This window comes from Peromyscus maniculatus, chromosome 10 (genome assembly GCF_049852395.1).
Source record: "Peromyscus maniculatus bairdii isolate BWxNUB_F1_BW_parent chromosome 10, HU_Pman_BW_mat_3.1, whole genome shotgun sequence".
In the NCBI taxonomy this organism is placed as follows: domain Eukaryota; kingdom Metazoa; phylum Chordata; class Mammalia; order Rodentia; family Cricetidae; genus Peromyscus; species Peromyscus maniculatus.
In genome coordinates this window covers 81,448,234-81,471,392 of record NC_134861.1, presented here as the reverse complement: position 1 = coordinate 81,471,392, position 23,159 = coordinate 81,448,234, and the positions used below count along the sequence as shown (strand labels likewise).

General features: G+C 38.0%; 1 protein-coding gene across 4 annotated transcripts in view; it reads left to right on the top strand.

Moving 5' to 3' along the window:
- The window catches only part of LOC102921768 (transmembrane serine protease 11F), an 85,405-nt gene that overhangs the window by 20,342 nt on the left and 41,904 nt on the right, over positions 1 to 23,159 (top strand). For 2 of the 4 annotated variants that reach the window (XM_006983809.2, XM_076546522.1), the window contains exon 2: positions 2,459 to 2,539. The exons of 1 other annotated variant lie outside the window; for it this stretch is intronic. In XM_006983809.2, the coding sequence (XP_006983871.1) occupies positions 2,529 to 2,539 (11 nt within the window). In that variant the 5' untranslated portion in view covers positions 2,459 to 2,528. Of the gene's footprint in view, positions 1 to 2,458; positions 2,540 to 8,038; positions 8,418 to 23,159 lie in introns of those variants that run through there. One more of the 4 variants, XM_076546524.1, reaches the window with a different exon arrangement.

The window sequence follows — 23,159 nt, the reverse complement described above, 5'->3', positions numbered from 1 at the left end:
TCAATCTTCCTAGTGCTGTGACCCTTTAATACAGTTCTCCATGTTGTAGTGACCCCCCAATCATAAAATTATTACGTTGCTACTTCATAACTGTGATTTTGCTACTGTTATGAATCATGATGTAAATATCCAATGTGCAGGATATCTGATATGTGACACCCCCCCCCACACACACACACAGGGGTCACACTCCACAGGGTGAGAACTGCTGCACTAGGCCTTTAACTTACAACCTTTCTTCAACTTGTTCGTTGGCTATTTTAATGAACCAGGGCATCTGCTCTTTCTGATGATGGAAACCCATCTACATTCTTTGTGGGGGACCAGGGATCTCTTCATGCTTCACTATATGGCATGAGATTATTTGCCATGTTAAATTTCTTGAACAACTGTGGTTACAGATCCGTACCACTAGATCTGGCTTGGTTTTGAATTTTTAAAGGTAGACCTTAAAATGTAATATTTACCTGGCAACTTTATATAATTGGATGAGAAATTCATGCATTCCTAGATGCTCCAATTCTGTAATTATATAAGAAGACTATTTCTAAATACTGGGTTATTTATGCCTCTGAAATCTACTAATATTTCTGACTTTGTTGGCTTTAGTGTTTTCTTTGACTGATGAATCTATTTCTTCTACTATATCTTCAACGCCAGAGATTCTCTCTTCCATCTCTTGCATTCTGTTAGTTATACTTGCATCTGAGGTTCCTGATCGTTTACTCAGATTTTCTATTTCCAGCATTCCCTCTGTTTGTGTCTTCTTCATTTTTTCTATTTCCCTTTTCAGGTCTTGGACTGTTTCCTTTATTTGTTTCATTGCCTTTTCATGATTTTCTTTCAGTACTTTATTGTTTTCTTCCAGGACTTTATTGTTTTCTTCTAATTTGTTTGTCCTTTCCTCTAGTTGTTTATAGTGTTCTTCCCATTTTTTTGTCTTTTCCTCTACGCAAGCCTCTAACTTCTTCATGATGTTATTCATAAGGCTGTTTTCTTCTGCTTCTTCCAATTTTTGATGTTCAGGTCTAGATGTTGGAGGCGGACTAGGTTCTGGTGATGCTGTATTGCTCTTCATTTTGTTGTATGTACTTCTGCCTTGACGTCTGCCCATCTCCTTGTGGTCCTTGTAGTTCGTTCTTGGTCTTATCAGAGCACTTGGTTCAGACAGAGCTGACAGATTCAGGAAGTCTCTCTCTCTTGTCCAGATGGGAGCTCTCTTGTCCAAATGGAAACTCCGGGGCAGGATGGAAGCTCTTATCTAGACGGGAAGTCCGGGGCAGGATGGGAGCTCTCTCTGGTCCAGAAGGGAAGTCCCGGGCAGGATGGGAGCTGGGGGCAGGGCGTGGAGATTGCAGGGTCTGCCGAGGGTCTTGGAGAAGGGGATCCTTCCCGGTGGGGCTAGAAGGGAACCTGCCTGGTGGCCAGAACCTGGGGTCAAGTTGGGCGGGTCTTCCCCGGAGTGGCTGGTGCCCAGGGATGGGGTCCAGGCTGGGCCCAGATATTTACCTCTGGTCCAGAAGGGAAGTCCAGGGCAGGATGGGAGCTGGGGGCTGGTCTCTAAGTCTCAGGAAGTGGCTGGGGTCTCTGGCAGATGGGCGTGGGGGCAGGGCGTGGAGATTGCAGGGGCTGTTGGGGGGCTTGGGGAAGGGGATCCTTTCCGGTGGGGCTAGAAGGGGACCTGCCCGGTGCCAGGGACCTGCCCAGTGCCCAGAACCTGGGGCCAAGTTGAGCAGGTCTTCCCCTGAGTGGCTGGTGCCCAGCTGGGCCCGGATACTCACTCTGGTCCAGAAGGGAAGTCCGGGGCAGACTGGGCGCTGGGGGCCCGTCTCTAAGTCTCAGGAAGTGGCTCAGGTCTTGGGCGGAAATATACTAATTTTTCTGGTGATGAGAGAAGAGAAATGACATTTTTGTTTTACTTTTCTGTTTTTGGTGAAATTTCTTTTTATTTTTAGAGCTAAAGTGGCTACTGTTAGGTAAAATTAATTTTACTATTTTGCTTGTGGGGAAAGTCATTCTCAAGTGGTCATACATCCACAAAGGACGCAGACACAGGTACCCTGGTCTAGAACTCAGAACCACTCTGCTCCCCCTGAAATGGAAGAGACAGAAGGTCCCTGACAAGAAAGGAGGAGGTGGCTTCGGTGTCCTCTAGTGTTTTGTTTTGCTTAAATAAAAACAAAAACCAGAAAAGAACCCGAGTCCACACCTCAATTCTGATCATACCTCCCTGACTGGAAAAGTGCCACTTCTGAATCATCATCAGTTGTGAGCACCTGAACCCTCTGCTGCTTAGAGCCTCTCTATGCAGGTATTGACAATTACTGCATTGTGTGGCAATGGCTGGCACCAAACAGACCATGCTCCTATCAGGCTCCATGAAGCCAACCACCCTCAGTCAGTAAACCTGTTGGACTTGTTTCCTTTCTTGTCCCCAGTGACTGTCATTATTTTCCAGCCTCCCAGCCCTGACCTGGCTGATAGAGATCAGATGGTGACTGGATAGAAGCCTCCCCAGTCTTGGGTCCATGATGTACGCGTAAGTACTCAGCTTTTCTCAGTGAGCTGACAGTGGGGACAGATTTACATCTCCTGGGACAGGCTATGCAGATTCTGACTGGTGGAAATTCTTTTAACTCTGTGAGATTATATTTTGTGTTGAAGTTTTGTATCATTGATTTTTGAATGAAACAAAAGGGTCCAATGTGATGCTTTCTTTTTAAATATAAATTAAATATAATATATTCACAGTATATTTTAACATTTAGATAGCTCTGCTTCAAAGAGTAAAATATTAAGCATAGTTAATTTGGTTTCTTATTATGCTCAATATGATCTGTTTTTAATAGTGTATTTTTTAATGAAATGTATTATGGGACAAATATATATATATATATATATATATATATATATATATGAAGAATATTGAATTTTTTATTTGTTTAATTCCAAGTAAAAGGATGACTACAATTGGATTACTGTATGTATATCACATGAATGTAATTGTTAAATTAAAATACTCACGTGTAAACAATTATTGAGTTAACAAAAACTTGGACTTCAAAATAAATGATCACTTTTCATTTTTTACTAAAATTATTGATTTTATGTAGTAGTATTTGTGCTATTGGTTTAGACTGAAATGGATAATTAATATGTGATCAATGATTTCTTCCAAACTCCTTATAGCCCAAACTTGTTATTTTATCTCTCAAATAGGTGCTTAGTGTCTCTCTATATAAATTTCTCATGTTTCCATTGATCAATGTGTGGAGCTTAATTCTGATTTTGTGATCCTTGTGATTGTTTAGTTTTGAGTTTGTCTTCTATGAAATATAATATTTTAAGCATGTGGACTGTCATATTCTTAAATGATAAGTAATTTTTACATGCCCCAACTTACTTACCAATACCAGCATGAGCATGAGAAAGACTATTTCATGCCTAATGCTGACCCAGACAGATCCTATCCTAATAATATAATTCACCATGATAGTTATATTTTTAAGTATAAGAAAGTATATGTATTATTTAGCAAGATAAAATGTACAGAAGTGAATATGATAGGTTAACAATTTCAATGTAAAAAGATATATCAAAGAACTTGGAGTCTTCATCTACCTTTATCTCAGAATTCAGTGGCATGCCTCTCTAACAGCCTGGCTCTCTTCCCTTCCCAGTTTATGGCATCACCTATACCTAAGTTCCTACTCTGACATATTATTATGATCTCTTTTCTACTTTGGATGTTTTTTTTATACCTTTGTTATACTTGCCTGTCTACTCTGACCATTTTACTATGTTTGATTTGACTCAGAGTGAATAGTTCTGAGTAAGGACCTCTAGACAAGAGTTGGTTTTTTTTTTGTTTTTTTTGTTTTGTTTTTTCTTTTTATTTGATCTTCTCTCATACAATGCATGCTGACTGCAGCCTCCTCTCCCTTCACTCCTCCCAGTTTCCACCCCCAACCTCCTTTCTCCCACAGATCCACTGCTCTTTCATTTCCCTTCAGAAAAGAGCAGCCCTTCCAGGGATAGCAACTGAACTTGGAATAACAAGATGCAGTAAGACTAGGTACAAAGCCATCTGTGCTTAGCTCAATTGTCATTAGAGAATCTTCCTCACGCAGCTGATGGGAGCAGATACAGAGACCCATAGACAAACATTAGGCAGAACCATGGACAGGAAGATGGGGAGGAAGGATTGTGGATGACACAAGTTCTTAGCACAGACATCCTAGCCCAAACTGTGGACTGATCATGAGGACAGTATGAGGCTAGTTAGTGGATTCAATGCATTCATTAGCAAAGGTACTTTGACCAAGGAATTTCATTTCATATAGTAAATGAGTGAGAAAGCCATGGCATCTTAGAAAAGGGCCCCAGCTACCGCTGAAGTGAAGAGGAAAGGGGATTATTTATTTATACATGTTTTAGAGCCAGGTTTCCACTCACCTGGGAAAGTCCTTTACCTCTCTAGACTTCATGTTCATACATAAAATTTAGGAAGACGTAATAGCAAAACAGAAGGGGTAAGAGGGCATAACCATTAACAGAATTTGTGATTATCTTCCAGGATAAATACAAAGCAATTTTGGGGGTTTGCTATTATTTTAATTTTGGCATTATTAGTTTATTTGTTTTTGTGAAATACTAATGAGGTACTATTTCATATAGTCTGTATTTTAAGTAGTAAGGTTTTCATTGTGGAGATACTTAAGATGTGTGAGTATTTGATGTATAACATTTTTTTTTTTTTTGCTGTGGGTCTTGGTCAAAAGTATTTCTAAATCAATAAGTGAAATAATATTGAAGTCCATTTGAATAATTACATTCTATGATGTCAAAGAGTTAAGAGCTAGTTAGCATAGAGAACAACAACTTCCTTAAAGTATAAGAGGACTGTTTAAATTATCCCGGAGCATTGTTGTCTAGTTTTGTTTCATTTCACCATCCACTCTGTCAGGTACCCTCTACACGTGAGGCAACAACAGGAGACACAGTTACAAGAAAGTAGAACTTGGTGTCGAGAGACAAGTCAATAAACTCTACTGTGATGGCTGAATGTGACACATATAAAAACCGAGAAGCACACAGAGGTTATAATGAAACTTTCTGCCCAATCTCATGAAAGGATCTCTAAATAATGTAAGAAATGATGGTCGCCTTTACAAACATGTAGAAATGGGTTGGAAGAAAATAAGTACATGTTGTGGACTAAGACAGTCATTTGAAGTCATGAGATTTTTTTAAGTACACTTCCATGAAGACCCAGGATATCATGATTGGTTTAGGAAGGGTCTTTGTGTCAGATTAAATATCTCTAAACTTCATTATAAGAGTTTGATAAAAGTGGAAGGAGGAAGGAATGATTAAATTTGCTATTGAGAGCTTTAAGGGAACCAGCTCACTTGGTGACTCTATTGTCATTTGGTTACAGCAGCAAAGCTTGATAAGGGGAGAGGTGGGGTTGCTTCCTCGCCTATGAGGAATGCACCTTCCCACATTTAGTGACATCCCACAGTCTTCCTTCAGGATACTGAGGAAATCTGCTGTGATGTTCTTTTCCTCTAAGCTGCTACAATAGTCATTCCTAAAGCACAGTCGTTCACCCCAGGCACACATAAAACATTGAGTATCTGCCAATCGACACTCGTCTCTCTATAAATTTAATTGCCTTCAATCATGTCTCTCCAGATAAAAAGAATGCTCTCTTTATTCTTAGTGTTAAATATATTTTCTGTCTCATTGCAGACCCTCAATATTTGTATGGTATTTTATGACTATATACGACTAAAGCTAAAGAATGATTATTGAGAAAAATAGGAATTGAGAAAAATAGGAAAGGTTATGAGTAAATGAAACACTCAGGTTCATGACTCATAACATTGATTAACAATGCTAATGAGATATTCATAACACAGCAATTCTGAAGATAAATAAAAAGCTTAACAATAGAGATGCTTTATTCTAAGTAAACTTGAGTTGTTCTGCTGAAGGAATCTTATCACTGAAGAGAAGAAAGCATCAGATAAGTGTTAATTAAATAGATTTTGATTTCATTCATAATTCAACAAATATTGGTTATAGTATACTAGTAATATAGTATGTACACATGACATGCCTACCTAAATTATCTCTACACATATGCTGTGTATATCTATCATGTGTGTATACATATAAATACAAGATTATGTGAAATAATAAGAAGATACATACAAACTGTGTAGCTTTGCGCCTTTCCTGGAACTCAGTCTGTAGCCCAGGCAGGCCTTGAACTCACAGAGATCCTCCCAAGAAAAAAATGTTTTCTGGTGTTTCAAATCTAAGGAGGAAATACGATAACAGAAGTGAGTTATAAACATCATAAATGTGAGATGAAGGTTGTGTACCTTTTCCTTTGAAAGATTCACTTTAATTACTTACCTGCTAAAGCCAACTTTTAGATTATATGCTAATATTCTATGACAATGGTTTTCAACCTTTCTAATGCTGAGACCCTTTAATAAAGTTCCTCATGTTGTGGTGATTCCCCAACCACAAAATTATTTTTGTTGCTACTTCGTAACAGCGATTTTGCTACTGATAGATGTCATGATGTAAATATCTTATATGCAGGACTGTCTTAGGTGACCCCTGTGATAGGGTTATTTGTCTCCTAAAGGGGTGGAGATCCACAGGTTTTCATTTATTTTGCAAACTAATCAAGACCAAAGTTTTGAAATGTATTTTAAAAACTTTAAATATTGCTGTCGTTTATTGCTTTGCACAAATGATACTTGAAAAGACCCAAAAAACATCTTTTAGCAACATTCAACAAATGCAGAAAAAAAAGTGTAGAAACAATCTGGGTCAAGATTTGTTGCTTAAAGCAGTCACTTGCAGTAACCTGTAAAAATGGTAATTTTTTTTTGTGGGAAATAATGTGGGGCTGGTTCTCCTAAGGTCATGGTACTATAAAGATATTTAGAAAGAAGTAGAAAGTTTTCATAATTTTAAAACATAGACATTTTAAGACTTAATTATTTATCATGACACATTCTGAACCCTACACATTTGAAAATAATTTCAAAATCCAAGTTCAATATCAACTCAAACTCACATCTGAGACATTTGTAGTTATTTTGGACTCTGTATATTATATTGTTTCAATTGTGTGTATGATAAAAATCTTGATTGCAAGTTTTCTGTCATTGTCCATGTTTAAGATGTAGGATCTTTTTATTTTTACAAAGTTTTATTGTTATAATTAAATGCTTGTTATTGCTCAAAACTTGAAAACAAGTGACTTTGAGGCAGCCAGTAGTTAATATGACATTGTAATTAAGTAAGAAAGCAGCCCATGTTTGGGGCATCGTTTGCATTATAAAATAAAAATGAAGCTAAATACAACTTTAGAAAATGTACAGTACAATGCACAATTAAAGGCTGTAAGGAAATTAAAGTCATTACCCCATTTGTAGGTTAAAATCATTATAAACTAACAATTTAATATAACTCAAATTTATTAAGTATTTTCCTAGTCTTGTTTTATTTTTCTTTGCGTGTTATATTTACAGTGTCTAAAGCAACATTCAGAATACATGTTTCATTGCTATGTGCTGTTTTAAAATGTTGGCTTAGATACTGGTATGTAAAACAATCTTGAAGATACATTCCAGGAAATAAGATCAGATAAAGCATTTTGGCAAGAAATAAGTCCTGAGAATAGAAAAAAAAAACTGTAAAAGAGAGTGCAAGATACATGCTGGTACTGTAGAGGAAATGAAACAGGTAAATCCTTTGATCTATATGATGGCAAACAACTGCCTTGACTCTTATCGCCTCACCTGAGAGAATCCTTGGAGAATTTTTGTGCTTGCTCTCGATTGGAGTATTTTCCTTCTTTCCTTCATTTACTAATCAGGTGAATAAACAGGTAGAGGACTTAGGGCATACACCAGTATCAAACCATCAGAAAAGCAATACAAACTGAAAGAAGGCAAGGAGGAATAGAAAAAGAAGAGGAGGAGGAGGAGGGGAGGAGGGAGGAAGAGGATAAGGAGGAGGTACTTTTATTTTGATGAATGTATTCAGAAATAGATTAAGAATCAGGTCATTTGGCTGGCTCTGATCTTTTACACTGAACACAGTTTGGGCATATACATAAACCTGAACAGAACGCTGAGGACTGATGCATCAGCATAGATACCGCCTCGAAACTTCATGAACAGTATCACCTTAACTCTCCTCTCTACTACATCAGTGTGATATTTCCTGCTCCACTGTCTATGACTTCTTGCCTGTCTTCCTTCCCTCTCTGGTCATTCACCCTTCCATGTCCTCCTACTCCCAGGCAGCTACATGTTTTGGATTGTACCTTGATTTTTGACCCCAATCTTCAATTGCTTTCATGGTCTTGGCCACCATCCTGACAGGTAAAGGAATGATTAATCTTATTTCCATAGCTTATATTCCGTATAGGTGAAGGAACAGTTGTTATTTTCATGGTTTATGTGCCAGAACACACTCTAAAAATATATTAACCAATGTGCCATTATGATTGAGTATGAGGGGCATTAGATGAGAGAATCGAGGCAAGCATCTTCAACAGAATGTGCAGAAACATTTCTGTAAAGTTAACTTGAGAAATGTGTCCTCTGTGGAGGACATGGAACTGGATTCCTTGCTTTCCGTCCATCATTGTTTGGGGACAACATACTTTCCCTGGGAACTGCTTGTGTTTTTCACTCCTTGGCCCAATCAGAGCAGCAAGAGTTCAGTTAGTATTTACTACTCTTCCAAAATCAACAAGCCATTAATTTTTATCACATTTCAACTCATTTGGCTCCATCCTTTTCTTTTGACAGAAGTTATTGAAACTTTTTTAGTTTTAGTTATTGAAAAGTTATTAAATACTAATTGCAGATAAGTTGTACAGCTGTGACAACATATAAGAAATGGTTTATTTGCTGCTCTCTACTGTATTTACAAAACTAGGGATGCTGAGTCAAGCTTTTAGTGGTGGAGAATTTGTTTTCTCTAACTTTCACAGTGCTCTCTGTTAGTTAGAAATCGGGATGATTAACATCGAGTTACCACTTATTATTCAGAAACATGGAGAAATAAGCTGCTATTAACATGAACAAACTCAGCTAGGTATTTCTGATATTTGTACATTTCAGTTTAGACTTATCCATTGTCCTACATCCCAGACACATTAAAAAAAAAAGATGTTTTTAACTAAATCAAGAATTCAGGAATCATTAAAATGTCCACTTTGTTAAATTAATAAGAAAATGTACTACTTTCATGAGTGTCATCCTGGAATTAACTTAATACATTAAACAAGGCATGTATTAAATTGTTCTTGGTGCCTAGAACTAGATTACCTGTTTAGGTTGTGTGTTGCCTGTACATTAGAATAATTGACATAAATAGTTTGTTAGAATAGAATCATTTCATTAGAATTTTATTTTCATTGATTCACATGGTAATGTTGAGAAAACCAATGTTGCATTTGTAATGTTTAACTGTTTTCTGCATTGGAAAAAACACAGGGAAGTTAGTTTTAAAACCTCATGGTACTCTTAATGAAGTATTAATATGCCTATAACTATGAAAAAAATGCATTTCATTGTACTTTTTGTAGCTTTATTTATAGCTAAATATAGTAAGTTGATTAATAGGTTTTCAAAAGAATATGGAAGCAAATACCAGTTAATTTATATATGGAAATACAGGTAGGATCTATCTGAATATGAAACCAGTAATAAGAATTTCAGACATTCTCACAGGGATAAAATCTAATTTTAAGCCCTAAGCAAAACACAGTTTGTAACTTATATTTAACTTTTCAGAAGTCATAATCCAACTACCTTATTGTTATTCCAGAATTACATGGCATTTTTTTAAAACTTGTATAGATTAGATCAGATGATTTTATTAATTATCAGTGAGTCCCTTACTATGTACTAAAAATGCAAAAATCATTTTTCAAAAAAAATTATGTCCTATAAAATTTAGTTTGAGTTGCATGACTTTGCCCAGCTTTGATCTGAGGCTTTGTGCCTAGTTTCTTTGTGTCTGGTTATGCCGTGTTCAGGTGATACTCCTGGGCGGCCTGCTCTTTTCTGAAGGGAAATGGAGGAGGAGCGGATCTAGGGGAGAGGGGAGGTGGATGGAGGACTGAGAGGAGTGGAGGGAGGAAAAATGCCATCGATCAGGATGTATTGAAAACAAAACGATAAAAAGTCAATAAGGCACAGCTTTGAAGGGAAAATGACAAGAATGACAAGCTCTTAGATGTCTCTGCATGCAGCCTTCTCACCTAGTCATTATCTCTCACATGTGACCCTTCAGTAATGTGACAGAGAAATTCTGGGACATGTTAATTTTGTTTATTGAATATGCAGATCGTGTGAGTTATAAATGAGAACACTGCTGATGTCCTTTATCTAGGGCACTTATATCTTAATCACAGCTCCTCCCTCTGTACGAGATTGCAAAATACTAGTAAAATACAAATCTCTTCAGACAACCATATAGAAAGCAAAGCGCGGAACATCACTGCTCATGGAAAATAATTGCATTTTAAATATGTGCATGTAATGTGCATGTGTGTGTATGTATGTGTGCCAGTGTGTATTTGTGGGTGTGTCTGTGTGTATTTATTTTGCCAGAAACTGGACAATAGTACACTCCATTTACAGTCTACTATAGATGAACACAGGAAAACAGAGCCAGTACTTATTTCAACTTTAAATTCATCACAACTAATAGCACTTTATGTAACTAATCTTTGAATACAAAACAAAATATTAATGATTTTAGGGATAGTATATAAAAACATTCAATATTAAAATATACTTTTCAAGAGACAGTGTCATTGACAGTCTATGGAATCTTTACAAGTCACAATTTTAATTATTTTTGTCTCTAGTGATAATCTCTCAGTCTAAGTCACAGGTGATAGCATTTGATTTCTCATAAATTATTTCTTGGATTTAAGGTCAGAATGATTATTTTTGGTTGTAAGATATGGACTTGATTTTAAAAGATAACTTACTGATGTCATTGAACTATTTCATAAAATTGAAAAAAACACATTGACATGAGAGGTGTAGATTTAGTCAGCCACTCGTGCCATATGGAAGGAGAACAGAGGATTTCATACACATTTTGCTGTAATTTAATATTTTTAGTTACAGTTTTTATTATATCAGGTCTATAGTTGCTAGTATTTCCCAGAGACAAGGTGAGCCTAACTCCATCCATGTCTGACACACAATAATTAATAACTACAACAATAATAATAACGATGATGATAACAACAACAACAGTAATAATAGAACTGCAACAGGTTCCCAGAATCAAACCACAATCAATGCTCTTACATTTTGCTGTGGTACTTGAGACCTAGTCATTCACTCATATCCTAGTCATGGTACAGAATACAATAGGACTTTCCCATTAGGAGTTCCATTTCAGGTAGGAAATCAGGTGAAATATTTACTTTCTCCCTCCAATATGATTGTCAAAATACTATGGACCCAAGTTTATTGTGATTCATATTCAGGGCTGAGATGTTTCAAGTCAACAAGATTTCTAAGTGATTGCACTACAAACGCCTTTAACACATTCAAACAGCAAAGATTAAACTCTGCCTTTCCCAAGTAAACTCTGCACATGCATGAACTATAAAGCAGCATGCAATCCTAGGCTGCAGCATAGCAGACTATAAAAAGCACGTGGAAGGGATAAAAAATAATAATATGTAAGATCCTTTTGTATAGTCATTGCAGTGACTGTTTCCTTCATGTGTAATCTTTGTTTAGTGTCTCTATTATTACTGAAATTTTTTTTATAACATTTTCACATTTATTAGATTTAAAAAAATTGGAGAAATTTGGCATAACTCGATATGTGTACATTGTGAGTCTTTGATTAACTCTATATATTACAAAATTCGGTAGATTGAGAAGACTCTGTTTACTGCTCACATTCAAATCTCTTTTGGAATTATTTTGATTATACCCTTCTCAGCTGGTTCATGCACATTGATGGCTCAGTTTATGAACCCCTGAGCTTTTGGCCCATCTGCTTCTGTTTTTCCTGGATCTTGCCAATGAGATGATCTGAGGGCTGTCTTGTTTATTTGTCTTTAAAGAAGCCATACTTGATCCTAAACCTGAGATAAGGTTTCCCTGTTATAGAACAGGAGCGTCCTCCATTTCTTATACCAATTTGCATCATAATTAAATATATATCAGTAGTTTTTTGGTTTTTGTTAGTTAAGTTTGTTCTTTGACAATTTCATGTGTGTATACACAGACCTAGGTCAGTCCAAGCTACACAGCAAAATCTTGTCTCAATAGCAAAAGGAATCAGAAAAACAGAAAAGAGGAAGAGATTTGTGATGCAAATTCCCAGATCTAAACATTTTAATGGTTGATAAATACTTTCTTAAGCAAGATTAATCAGGGGACAAGGTAACTGAAATACAAAATATTTTATACTGTGATTATACACATAAGTAAGTGATTATACACATACTTAGAAGCCTATCATTAAGCTAGTCCCTATGTGTGTAACTTTGGTACTCAGGTTGTTATCTAACTTACTGGTTTTTGAGAGTAAATGCTACACTAGAAAGAAGGGATGGAGAAAAGGAAGGAGCATGGGGCAGTTAACCTCCTAACTTCTTAAAAACACCTTTAGTTTATCCAAAGTAAAGCCTCAGCAAGATTAGCCAAAGCTGAAGGTTTTTAAGTTAGACTTTAATGAAAAACTAGCATGATTTAATAAACTGCAATGTTATTTTGTCCTGTGGAAGGGTGCGCCTATGAGTTTTGATGAGGTTCATTTTTTCCTTTGAGTGTTTAAAATTGCCTTTGAAATGAATATCACGTAGCTTATCTCCTGCTGTCGCTTGCCAATCTTCATGTGTATCACTACACGCATGTGATCGTTAACCTCAGTTAACTCATGCAAAAGAGATACTAATAAAGAGAACTATTCATGGACAGGCCCAGAAATGAAGGCATTTTGGCAAGAAGTAGAGTAAATTGTGCCCAAGCTGAATCTCTAATGTTTATTTGTGCTCCAGCTTGAATATAAATGTGTTAGGACATGTGTAAGACACTGGAAGAATTTCCCCTCAGGGTTACTGTTGTGAGAACATCTCATCGGTGCATAAATATTTATGCTGCACAAAGAAGGCTGTATTACACTTAATTTACATCTGGTTATTTACATCTCTTTAGTGCTCAGGATAGTTAAATATTTAAATCCTCATCTTGATGGAATTTTTATCTGATTCATTCGATTTACAAGGCTCAAACTAATTGTACTGTATTGCCTTGTAACACATTAATACTATATTGCCTTGTAACACGTTAATACCACTAGTCATAAACGGAAAATAAGCTCAATTAAAAAGTCACGTAAGAACGATCATGAAGATTGAAGCAATACTGTCACAGGTGATTCAAGTATTGTTTAAATAGACCCCATATCTTCTCATTTGTCCTTAAATCCTTGACAGGCTTCTCTTTCTTTTAGATGAAATGCTGAGTCAAAGCAACATACACATCTATTCACTGTACATCTTTGGCTCAGTTTCTAATTCAGAGTGATATTGTTTTGTTAATTAAAATTAATTAGTTTACAAAGTAATAGGGTTTTCCTCCCTACTTCATTTTGCTAGATTTCCCCATCAACTCGTTTCCTCCCTCCCCTCCTTGTCACTGTACCCTTGGCACCCAGTATTCCCTTCTTCCACAGTGCTCTGTTGTCTCCCCACTTCCGCCTCTGAAAGCCTTTTTTCTTTTCTAGTCACAAGGTCCCCTTTCTAGTTTCCCACCTGTGATATATGTTTATTTTCATCTGCATGGGCATATTTTTACATTAGATGCCGAGTCCATGTGAGAGAGCCTGGGTTTGTTCACTTAACATCTCCAATTCTATCTATTTACCTGCAAATTTTCTGATTGCAAGTTTTCCCTATGGCTGAATGAAACTGCATTGTATATATGTTCCGTGTTTTCATTATTCACTTAATTGTTGACGGATGTTTAGGCCGGTTCTGGTTCCTTGTTATTGTGAAAAGAACAGCTAAAAATATGATGTGCAAGGTTTCTCTATAGTAGGTTGTAGAATTCTCTGAGTGTATACATAAGAGTAGTGTGGTGTGGATCATATGGTAGTTCTAATTTTAGTCTTTTGAGAAGCTTCCACACAAATTTCCACGGTGGATGCACTAGTTTTTACTCCCACCTACAGATGTTAAGGATAATCCTTTCATTACATTCTTCCCAGCATGCATTGCATTTGTTTGCTTGATGGTGGGCAGTGTTGACTTGGGTAGGATGACACCTCAAAATGGTTTTAATTTTGTTGTATCTGCGATGGTTAGAGATGTTGAACATTTTTTATAAGATGTTTCTTGGCCATTTTTATTTCTTTTTCTTTTCTTTGTTTTTTGTTTTTATTTTTTGTTTGTTGTTTGTTTTGAAAACTGCTTAGGTCATTGGTCCATTTTTTTGGTCATTATTTTCAGATTTTTTTTTTTTTTAGTTTGTAAGAGCAACAAGTGCTCTTTGTTTTTTAATTTTATAATTAATTTAATGTTACATATCAGCCAATGATTCCCCTGTCCTCCATCCTCCCCCACCATCCTTCCCTCCCAATCCACCCTGATTTCTATCTCCTCCAAGGCAAGGACTTCCCTGGGGATTCAGCTCAACCTGGTAGATTCAGTGGAAGCAGGTCCAGTCCCCTCCTCCCTTCACCTAGGCTGAGAAAAGTGTCCCAGCATAGGCCCCAGGCTCCAAACAGCCAGCTCATGCACTAAGGACAGGTCCTGGTCACACTGACTGGGGGCCTCCTAAATAGTTCAAGCTAATCGACTGTCTCACTTATCCAGAGGACCTGATCCAGTTCCATGGGGGCTCCTGAGCTATTGGTTCATAGTTCATGTGTTTCCACTAGTTTGGCTATTTGTCCCTGTGCTTTTCCCAATCATGGTCTCAATATCTCTTGCTCATATAATCCCTCCTCTCTCTCGCTGATTGGACTCCTGGAGCTCCACCTGGGGCCTGGCCGTGGATGTCTGCATCTGCTTCCATCAGTCACTGGATGAGAGTTCTATCATGACAGTTAGGGTGTTCGGCCATCCCATCACCAGAGTAGGTGAGCTTATGTTGGAGAGGATGTGGAGCAAGGGGAACACTCCTCCACTGTTGATGGGAATGCAAACTTGTACAGTCACTTTGGAAATCAATATGGCTCTTTCTTAGAAAATTGGGAATCAATCTATCCCAAGACCCAGCTATACCACTCTTGGGCATATACCCAAGGAATGATCAATCATACCACAAGGGTACATGCTCAGTTATGTTCATCGCAGCATTGTTTGTAATAGCCACAATCTGAAAACAACCTAGATGCCCTTCAACTGAAGAATGGATAAATAAAATGTGGTACCTATACACAATGGAGTACTACTCAGCAGAGAAAAACAATGACATCATGAGGTTTGCAGGCAAATGGATGGATCTAGAAAAAAAATCATCCTGAGTGAGGTAATCCAGACTCAGAAAGACAAACATGGTATATACTCACTCACAGGTAGATACTAGATGTAAAGATACTAGATGACAAGACTGCTACTCACAACTCCAGGGAGGCTACCTAGTAAAGAAGACCCTAAGAAAGACACGGGGATTGCCCAATGACAGAGAAAAGGATGAGATCTACATAGGCAAACTGGATGTGAGAGTGGGTAATGAAGAGCAAGGGTTGGGGAAAAGTGAGCTTAGGAGAGTGGGGGATCCCAGCTGGATCAAGAACAGAGAGGGAGAACAAGGAAAAAGAGAGACCATGATAAATTAAGACCCCATGGGAATAGGAAGAAGCAAAGTGCTAGAGAAGTCCCCAGAAATCCACAAAGATATCTCCACAATAGACTACTGTCAATGGTTGAGAGAAAGCCCGAACTGACCTATTTTCAGATTTTTAACTTAAAATTTTTTTTGTAATATATTCTAGACATGAAATGCTTTGTCTGAAGTATAGCTGGTAAATACCTTTCTCTTATCCCACAGGCTATCTTTTCATTTTCTGTGATTTCTTTGGCTATGGAGAAGCTTTGAATTTTATGTAGTACTATTTGTCAGTTTGGGGCTGTTTCCTATGCTTCTATGGGATTCTATACAGAAGTTTGCTGCCTATACCAAAGTCCTGAAGTAGTTTATCTATGTGTTCCTTTAGAAGTTCCAGCATTTCTGGTTTTAAAATAAGGACTTTAGTCCATTTTGAATTGATTTTTGTTTAGGATGCAAGGTAGGGATCTAATTTCATTTTTCTGTAGGTGGATATGCAATTTTTCCTGTACCTTTTTTTTTTCCTGTACCATTTCTTTTCCAGCCCATGTTTTTGGCACTTTTATAAAAAAATGAGCTGCCCATAGCTGTCATTTGGTTCATACATCAAAGTCCTCATTCCAAATGAGGAGGAACAGAAATTTTAAAGTTCTCAGAGAGCTGTGGCTTTCTAATTGATAATCAGCTCTTATATAACTCTTGTTGATTTTTATCGACTTATGATGGACACGTAGAAAATGCTTCAACATGCCCCTAGCATTTCCTTGTGAGAGTAGGTTGTGGGGGCATGTAACCTTCAGGCTGACTGGTAGAAGAAAGCGTAAATTATTTTCATTTATTGAAGAACAAGGACATTAGTGTGTTTATCAGTGAATAATCTGTGCCTATCACAGTGCAAGGCACACAGTAGGTAGCAAATACTTTTTAAATGCATGGAGTGTGACTAAAGGTTTCAATCTTTTCTGTATGTCTCTATGAAAATACAACCAACGGATGGATGTAAAAGCTGGGAAGACAAATCTAAAAACCATCATCAGGATAAATAACACAAGAAAAGACAGGGAATTTCGGAAGGAATTTGAAGAGTAGGCAGGACAATACCCAGTGTTGCCAGAATACAGATAATTTTAGCATTGGTGATTAAAATGAGTTATGTTTTCCTGTAGATTATGTTTTCCTGTAAAATCTGATTTCATATAGCTGGTTGGTAAAACTGAGAAGGAAATTCAGTCCCTTCCTCTATACTTAATACATTTGTATTAACAGCTGGTCTTAGAGAAAGCAGGTCTCACTTTCAAAAACTAACTTGTCTGTCTCCTTTTTCTTCCTTGGCATATTTTGAGTATTTAATGTATACAAAAGGCATAGCTTAGCATTTTTGAGAGTTCACAGAACCTTTGAGAGGTGAAATTAAATGGGATTAATTCAGTGGGAGGCAATTAAATTACTGAGGTCATGCCCTCATGGATTCTTCCTCTTCCTCTTTGACTTCCTGGCTGCCCTTCTGCCATTAACTCTCATGGTGATGAACTGCCTTTCCACAGATCCAAAGGCAATGGAGTTAACTAACCATATACTGAGAACTTCAACTACTTGAGTAAAATAAGCTTTTTTTTTAAAAAAAAAATTGTTCACTGACTTGGGTGTTTTGTCATGGTGACAGAAAACTGACTAATGCAGCTCTCTTCTGAGGCATTGAGAAAGACAATGCATCAATGACTCATAACTATAACCAGCACCTGGCTTCTTGTCCCTGGAAGTGAAAAGACTATATGGAGACAATAGTTAAAAACAAAGATGTGTTTCCTGGGTGTATACTGGGAAAAGACTGACAAAGGTTGTAGTGGGTAGCCATCCCAGCTTGGTTCTGGAAGTTCCAACCCCCATTGAGACTCTGGCAACTGTCACGCCTACGAGGCGGGGCGAGGGGAGGCGCCTGGGGACCGGAGAGCTGGATGGGCCAGCGCTCGCTCTGGGCGCTCTCTCGGTGCCGGAATGCTGACCGGTGCAGATTGACTGTGCAGAGCTCCGGAGAACACCGCTAGACTGCATTACACCTTCCCCAGACCCTGCGACCTACCCAATACTTAATTTGTGAGTTACGCCATTTAATAAATATCCTTTTAACTACGTGGAGTGGCCAAAATAATTTCTCCAATAAAAGGTGAATCAGGTCCATGTTACAGTTCAACTTCCAAGTTTTGCATTACACATGAATCCTAGGGTCTTGCTGAAGGGTTTGTATATCAATTTGGAATTCAACAGCAAAGTCTCCATTGTGTTTCAGAGGTCTGCCTGGTAGTGAGATTTTATACTGGAAGAATTTTGTTTTCCTTCTCTACCTCAAAACAGCTGTCTAACATCTGTTCTATAGATGAGCATTCTGTATGAAGATTATTTTGAGAAATAGATTTTACTCTGCTCATATTATGGCAAGGCCACTGGAGTACTACATATTACTAACTCTGGTCAGGCTAAAGTCATTTTCATGATTTAAGTTTTAAAAATAATTTCATAATTTGTATTGTAGTTACATCATTTCCACCCCTTCTCTCCTCTCCTGTTTCCCACTTCCTTCCTCCCAAATTATTCATCATAGATGTGTGTGTGTGTGTGTCTGTGTGTGTGTGTGTTAGTGTGTGTATGTGTGTGTGTGTGTTAGTGTTGTTGAGATAAACATGTGTTTATGGCTGACGACTTGGGATTGAATAACCAATCAGGGAGCCTAGGAACTTCTTCAACTCTTTCTGTAAATTCTATCAGGGATGAATTTTTATCTTACTGGTAATGTCCTGGTCCATGCCATCATCACCTCTCACCAGAGTTACTGCTACACTGCTATGGTCCTCTTGATGGTTTGCTGTTTGCCCTCATCACATCCTCCCCTGATCCACTGCATTCTTGAGAAGGTGATCTTTGTAAAGAAATTATTCCAGCTCACAGATCAAAACTCCATAATGGATTCCCTTCTGATTGAGAATTCATGACGTCTTTACTATGACCTGCTCATCTCCAGATTATAATCTGTTTTATAAGTTTCAATGTCCTCATTATCTTCTTTTCCCCATATGCACTACACATTGTCCACACCAAACTTCTGTTCTCTGCAAATACTTCACTGTTCCAACTTTAAGCCCTTAGACTCATCATTCTTTTTTGCTGGTTGAAAAACGAACCTTAGATATCTACATGGCTCTAATTTTCACTTTGTTTACATCTTCCTTTGTCCATTCAAAATGTTCTTTCCTGCTCAATGTAATCTAACCACCTCTCTTACACTAATTCTTTCCTCTTCCCTAGTATTTTACATTGCTGTATAAATTTGTCGGTGTCCACTACGTCTTTCTTTCCTACTGGAAGCCAAAATGTGTGTGTGTACGCACACACACACACACACACACACACACACACACACACACACATACATTTATGCTAAATCTCTTGTACCTAAAATAATGTCTGGAACACAGTAGATGTTTAATGAACATGTGCTCCATGAATGAGATAATTTAACTCATTTAATATGTTCTGTTCTCAATACACACACATATACATTTAATTTTGTTTTTTTTTTTTAAAATTAAAATATAGTTACATTACTGTAATGTTCCCTGCTGCATGCTACATTGTTTGGGGAATGAAGAAAGGACAGACATACAAACATAAGTATAGAAAAGCTGAGACCTGTCTGGACTGCATGCACTGTGATGGATACACACCATCAATAACAGCAACCTGGAAACTCAGCAATTTATTTTATATATCTAAATTGAGGATGAAGGTTTATTGTATACGGCAGAACAAGGCGGCAGAGGCACAATCTCAGGCTTCAGTCATCACAGAGAATGGAGCTTCAGTTGATGGTTTGCACACACTGTCAACATTTGTTTGAAAACCCTCATAGTTGAACCAGAGGATGGTTCTGCTATGCCTCTTATTCTCACCCAGAGAAGGATTTGCCATTTCCATGGGTCTAGATATTGGGGTGTGTGACATGACTATGCTTATATCAACAACACACACCCACTCAGTACTTCCTCTACCTCCCACATTCCTGGCTTCCCACATTTGCTCTTCCTGTTCGTGTGTCCTGCCCAACTCCTCTTCAAATTCATCGTCTTTCATTCTTTAATTTCTCTCTCTCTCTCTCTCTCTCTCTCTCTCTCTCTCTCTCTCTCTCTCTCTCTCTCTCTCTCTCACACACACACACACACACACACACACACACACACACACACACACACCATGCTGAGTCCATTTAGTATTACTTGAATGTATATGTTTTTAAAACTGATCACTTGTTATTGGATAATCAGTTAGGTGAAACATCGAACATGATCTGTTCTCAATATTTTTGGAGGGTACATGATAGCCCATTATATCTTCTTGGAGCAAAAAAAAATGATAATTCTAATTAATCTCAAATAGTAATTCAAAAAATAAAATATTTGAAGAGCTTGACAGATTTTTGAAGAATATAGGGGAAACTACCCAATGTTTTTTATATTCATACAAAGTAAACTAAATTACTAAACACATTTGTAAATGGAGCTGTTATAAGAGGTGAAGCTAACTTTTCTGTATTACAGTATTGGAGGGACTTGTTTCTGAGTGCTCTGACATGCTCATGATGATCTTTGAAGTCAGCTATGAAGAATACAATAGTGTGTGTTGTTCTAAAGCTTTAAAAATAATTTTCAGAAAATGTATGTAATTGCTATGAACAAATTCTTGAAATAGCTTATGTTTTCATTCTACAGTGTCATTAAAATGTAATAGGATGACATTTCCCCTCACATGCAAAGCTATCCCACACTCTAACATTAAAGCAAGGTGCTATATGGCTTCTTTCCATACCTTGCAGTTTTTCTCACCCTTATTGTCTGCTAAATCGGGGATTTTTAGCTGATAGGGAGCTTATTTTGATGACCAAAGTGTACTTGACAGTCTCCCAGTCCTCATGATGTCACCAGTTCTTTATGCCACTGCAGTCACTCACAGCCAAGAATGCCCCCTCGCATGCTTTCTGACAAAACCAAGGGCATGTTTTGCAGTCCTCTAATTTGTGTTCCTTTTCTTTCAAATACATAAGGTTAGCACAATTATTTTGTCTCATCGTGAAAATACCAACATCAGTGCACCATAAATGTTGCATCATTTTACATGCTGTGGCATAGCAATCAACTTCTGCCCTGCTTCCACATTTGATGATTTAGTTCCAAAGACCTGTAGTCAAGTTCAGAAACTGTTTCACTTGCTCTGTTACTCTTTTGTTGGGAATGCCAACTGTGTTTTATTTTAACTACCGAATGCTCTGCTTCCCTGATATATTTTCAGTCTGATTCTTTTAAAGACAATGAATATGTTATATATCTGTATAATATGTTATGCATGCTATTTCATATACATTTATGTATTGAATTTATTCAGACCATTATTTTTTAACACTTGTTTATTTAAAGTTTTTTTCATTTTACATACCATCCTCTGTTCCCCCTCCCTTTCCTTCTCCTACTACCCCCCCACCTTACCCCATCACACCCCCACCCACTCCTCATAGAGGGTAAGTCCTCCCTTGGGTAGTCAGCACAGGCTGGCATACCAAGTTGGAGCAGACCCAACCCCCCCCTCCCCCGCATCAAGGCTGAGTAAGGCATGGCACTATAGGGAATGGGATCTAAAAAAGCTAGTTCATGTACTCAGGATGAGTCCTGGTCCAATTGCCAGGGGACTCACAAGCAGATCAAGCCACACATCTGTCACCCTCATTCAAGGGGCTTGTTGTGGTCCCATGCAGGCTCCCCAGCTGTCAGTCCAGAGTCCATGAGCTCCCACTAGCTTGGGTCAGCTGTCTCTGTGGTTTTTCCCATCATGATCTTGTACCCACTTGCCCTTATAGTCCCTCCTCGCCCTCTTCAACTGAACTCCAGGAGCTTGGTCAAGTGCTTGGCTCTGGGCCTCTGCATCTGCTTCCATCAGTTGCTGGACGTAGGTTCTATTATGACAATGAGGGTAGTCACTGATCTGAGTACAGGGAAAGGCCAGTTCAGGCACCCTCTCCACCATCACTATGAGTCTTAGCTGGGGACATCATTGTGGGCTCCTGGGAATTTTCCTAGCATCAGATTTTCCTCTAACCCCATAATGGCTCATTCTGTCAAGATATCTCTTTCATTGTTCTCCCTCTCTGTCCCTCCCCAAGCTGGGCCATCTCAAGCCCTCATGTTCCTACCCCCATCCCCTCCCCCTGTTCTCCACCCTCTCAGTTTACCCGGGAGATCTTAACCCCTTCTCCTTCCTAGGTCAAACTATGTGGATCCCTCTCAGGGTCCTCCTCTTTACCTAGCTTCTCTGGGGCTGTGGGTTGTAGCCTGTTTATCTTTTGCTTTGTGTCATTCAGACCATTATTGTACTGTCATTGTTGAATTGTTCATCTGTAGTCTCTTGTTTCTAGCTGAGTTCCCTCAAATAATTGTTTTCAATTGTCTTTTCAGCACTTTAAAGATTTAACATTGGGGACTATTACAAGAGTATTGCTCTATTTCTTTGAAAGCGCTTATTGAGTCTTTATATTGATATCTGTGAAGTCAAATAGCTGCTTCTTTCAATTGCATGGAGAATCTTTGAAAGGAAAGGTATTTTCTTCCAATGAAATATGAGTATTGATTGGGCAAGGTGCTTTGACTTTGGTTCTGGTGAGTACTGAGATATAGTGCCATGTTATTTATTTATTTTTTTTAAGATATAATCAGATTTAGTGTGTCTGAAAGTACCTTGATGAGATACACCACAGGATTACGTGGAGGCAATGGTGTGACTTTGCTGGAGGTATGCACTGCCCTAGTGGACCAGTTCTCAAGTTCTTGGAGTCATTCACTGGGTAGAGTAGGGCCACTGGTGGCAGAGTGGTAGGATTAGGGGTCGGAGATTCCTGGCTGGCTGGTCCTCAGGTCTTCCCTGTAGAGTGAAAGAGTCCATGATCTTGAGGGCATTCTTCCTATTGTGCTAGACTGTTCATTCTTTTGGACTTGAGGCTACTGTGCATGTTGGGGATCAGTACCAAGGCTTTCCTGATGGGTCAAGTTGAGGCTGAGTTTTCTACCTTTTGTGTGTGTGTGAAGGAAGGAATGTGGAAACTCCTAGATGGGGAGATACTCTAGGGAAGGTTATATTCTATTACTGATTACATTTTTAACATGGTGCCATCAGCTGAACCAAATCAGACTGCTGCAACCATCAAAGTAACCTTTCAGTTTTTCTTAGATTCACTACATATATCCATATATATAGTCGGAT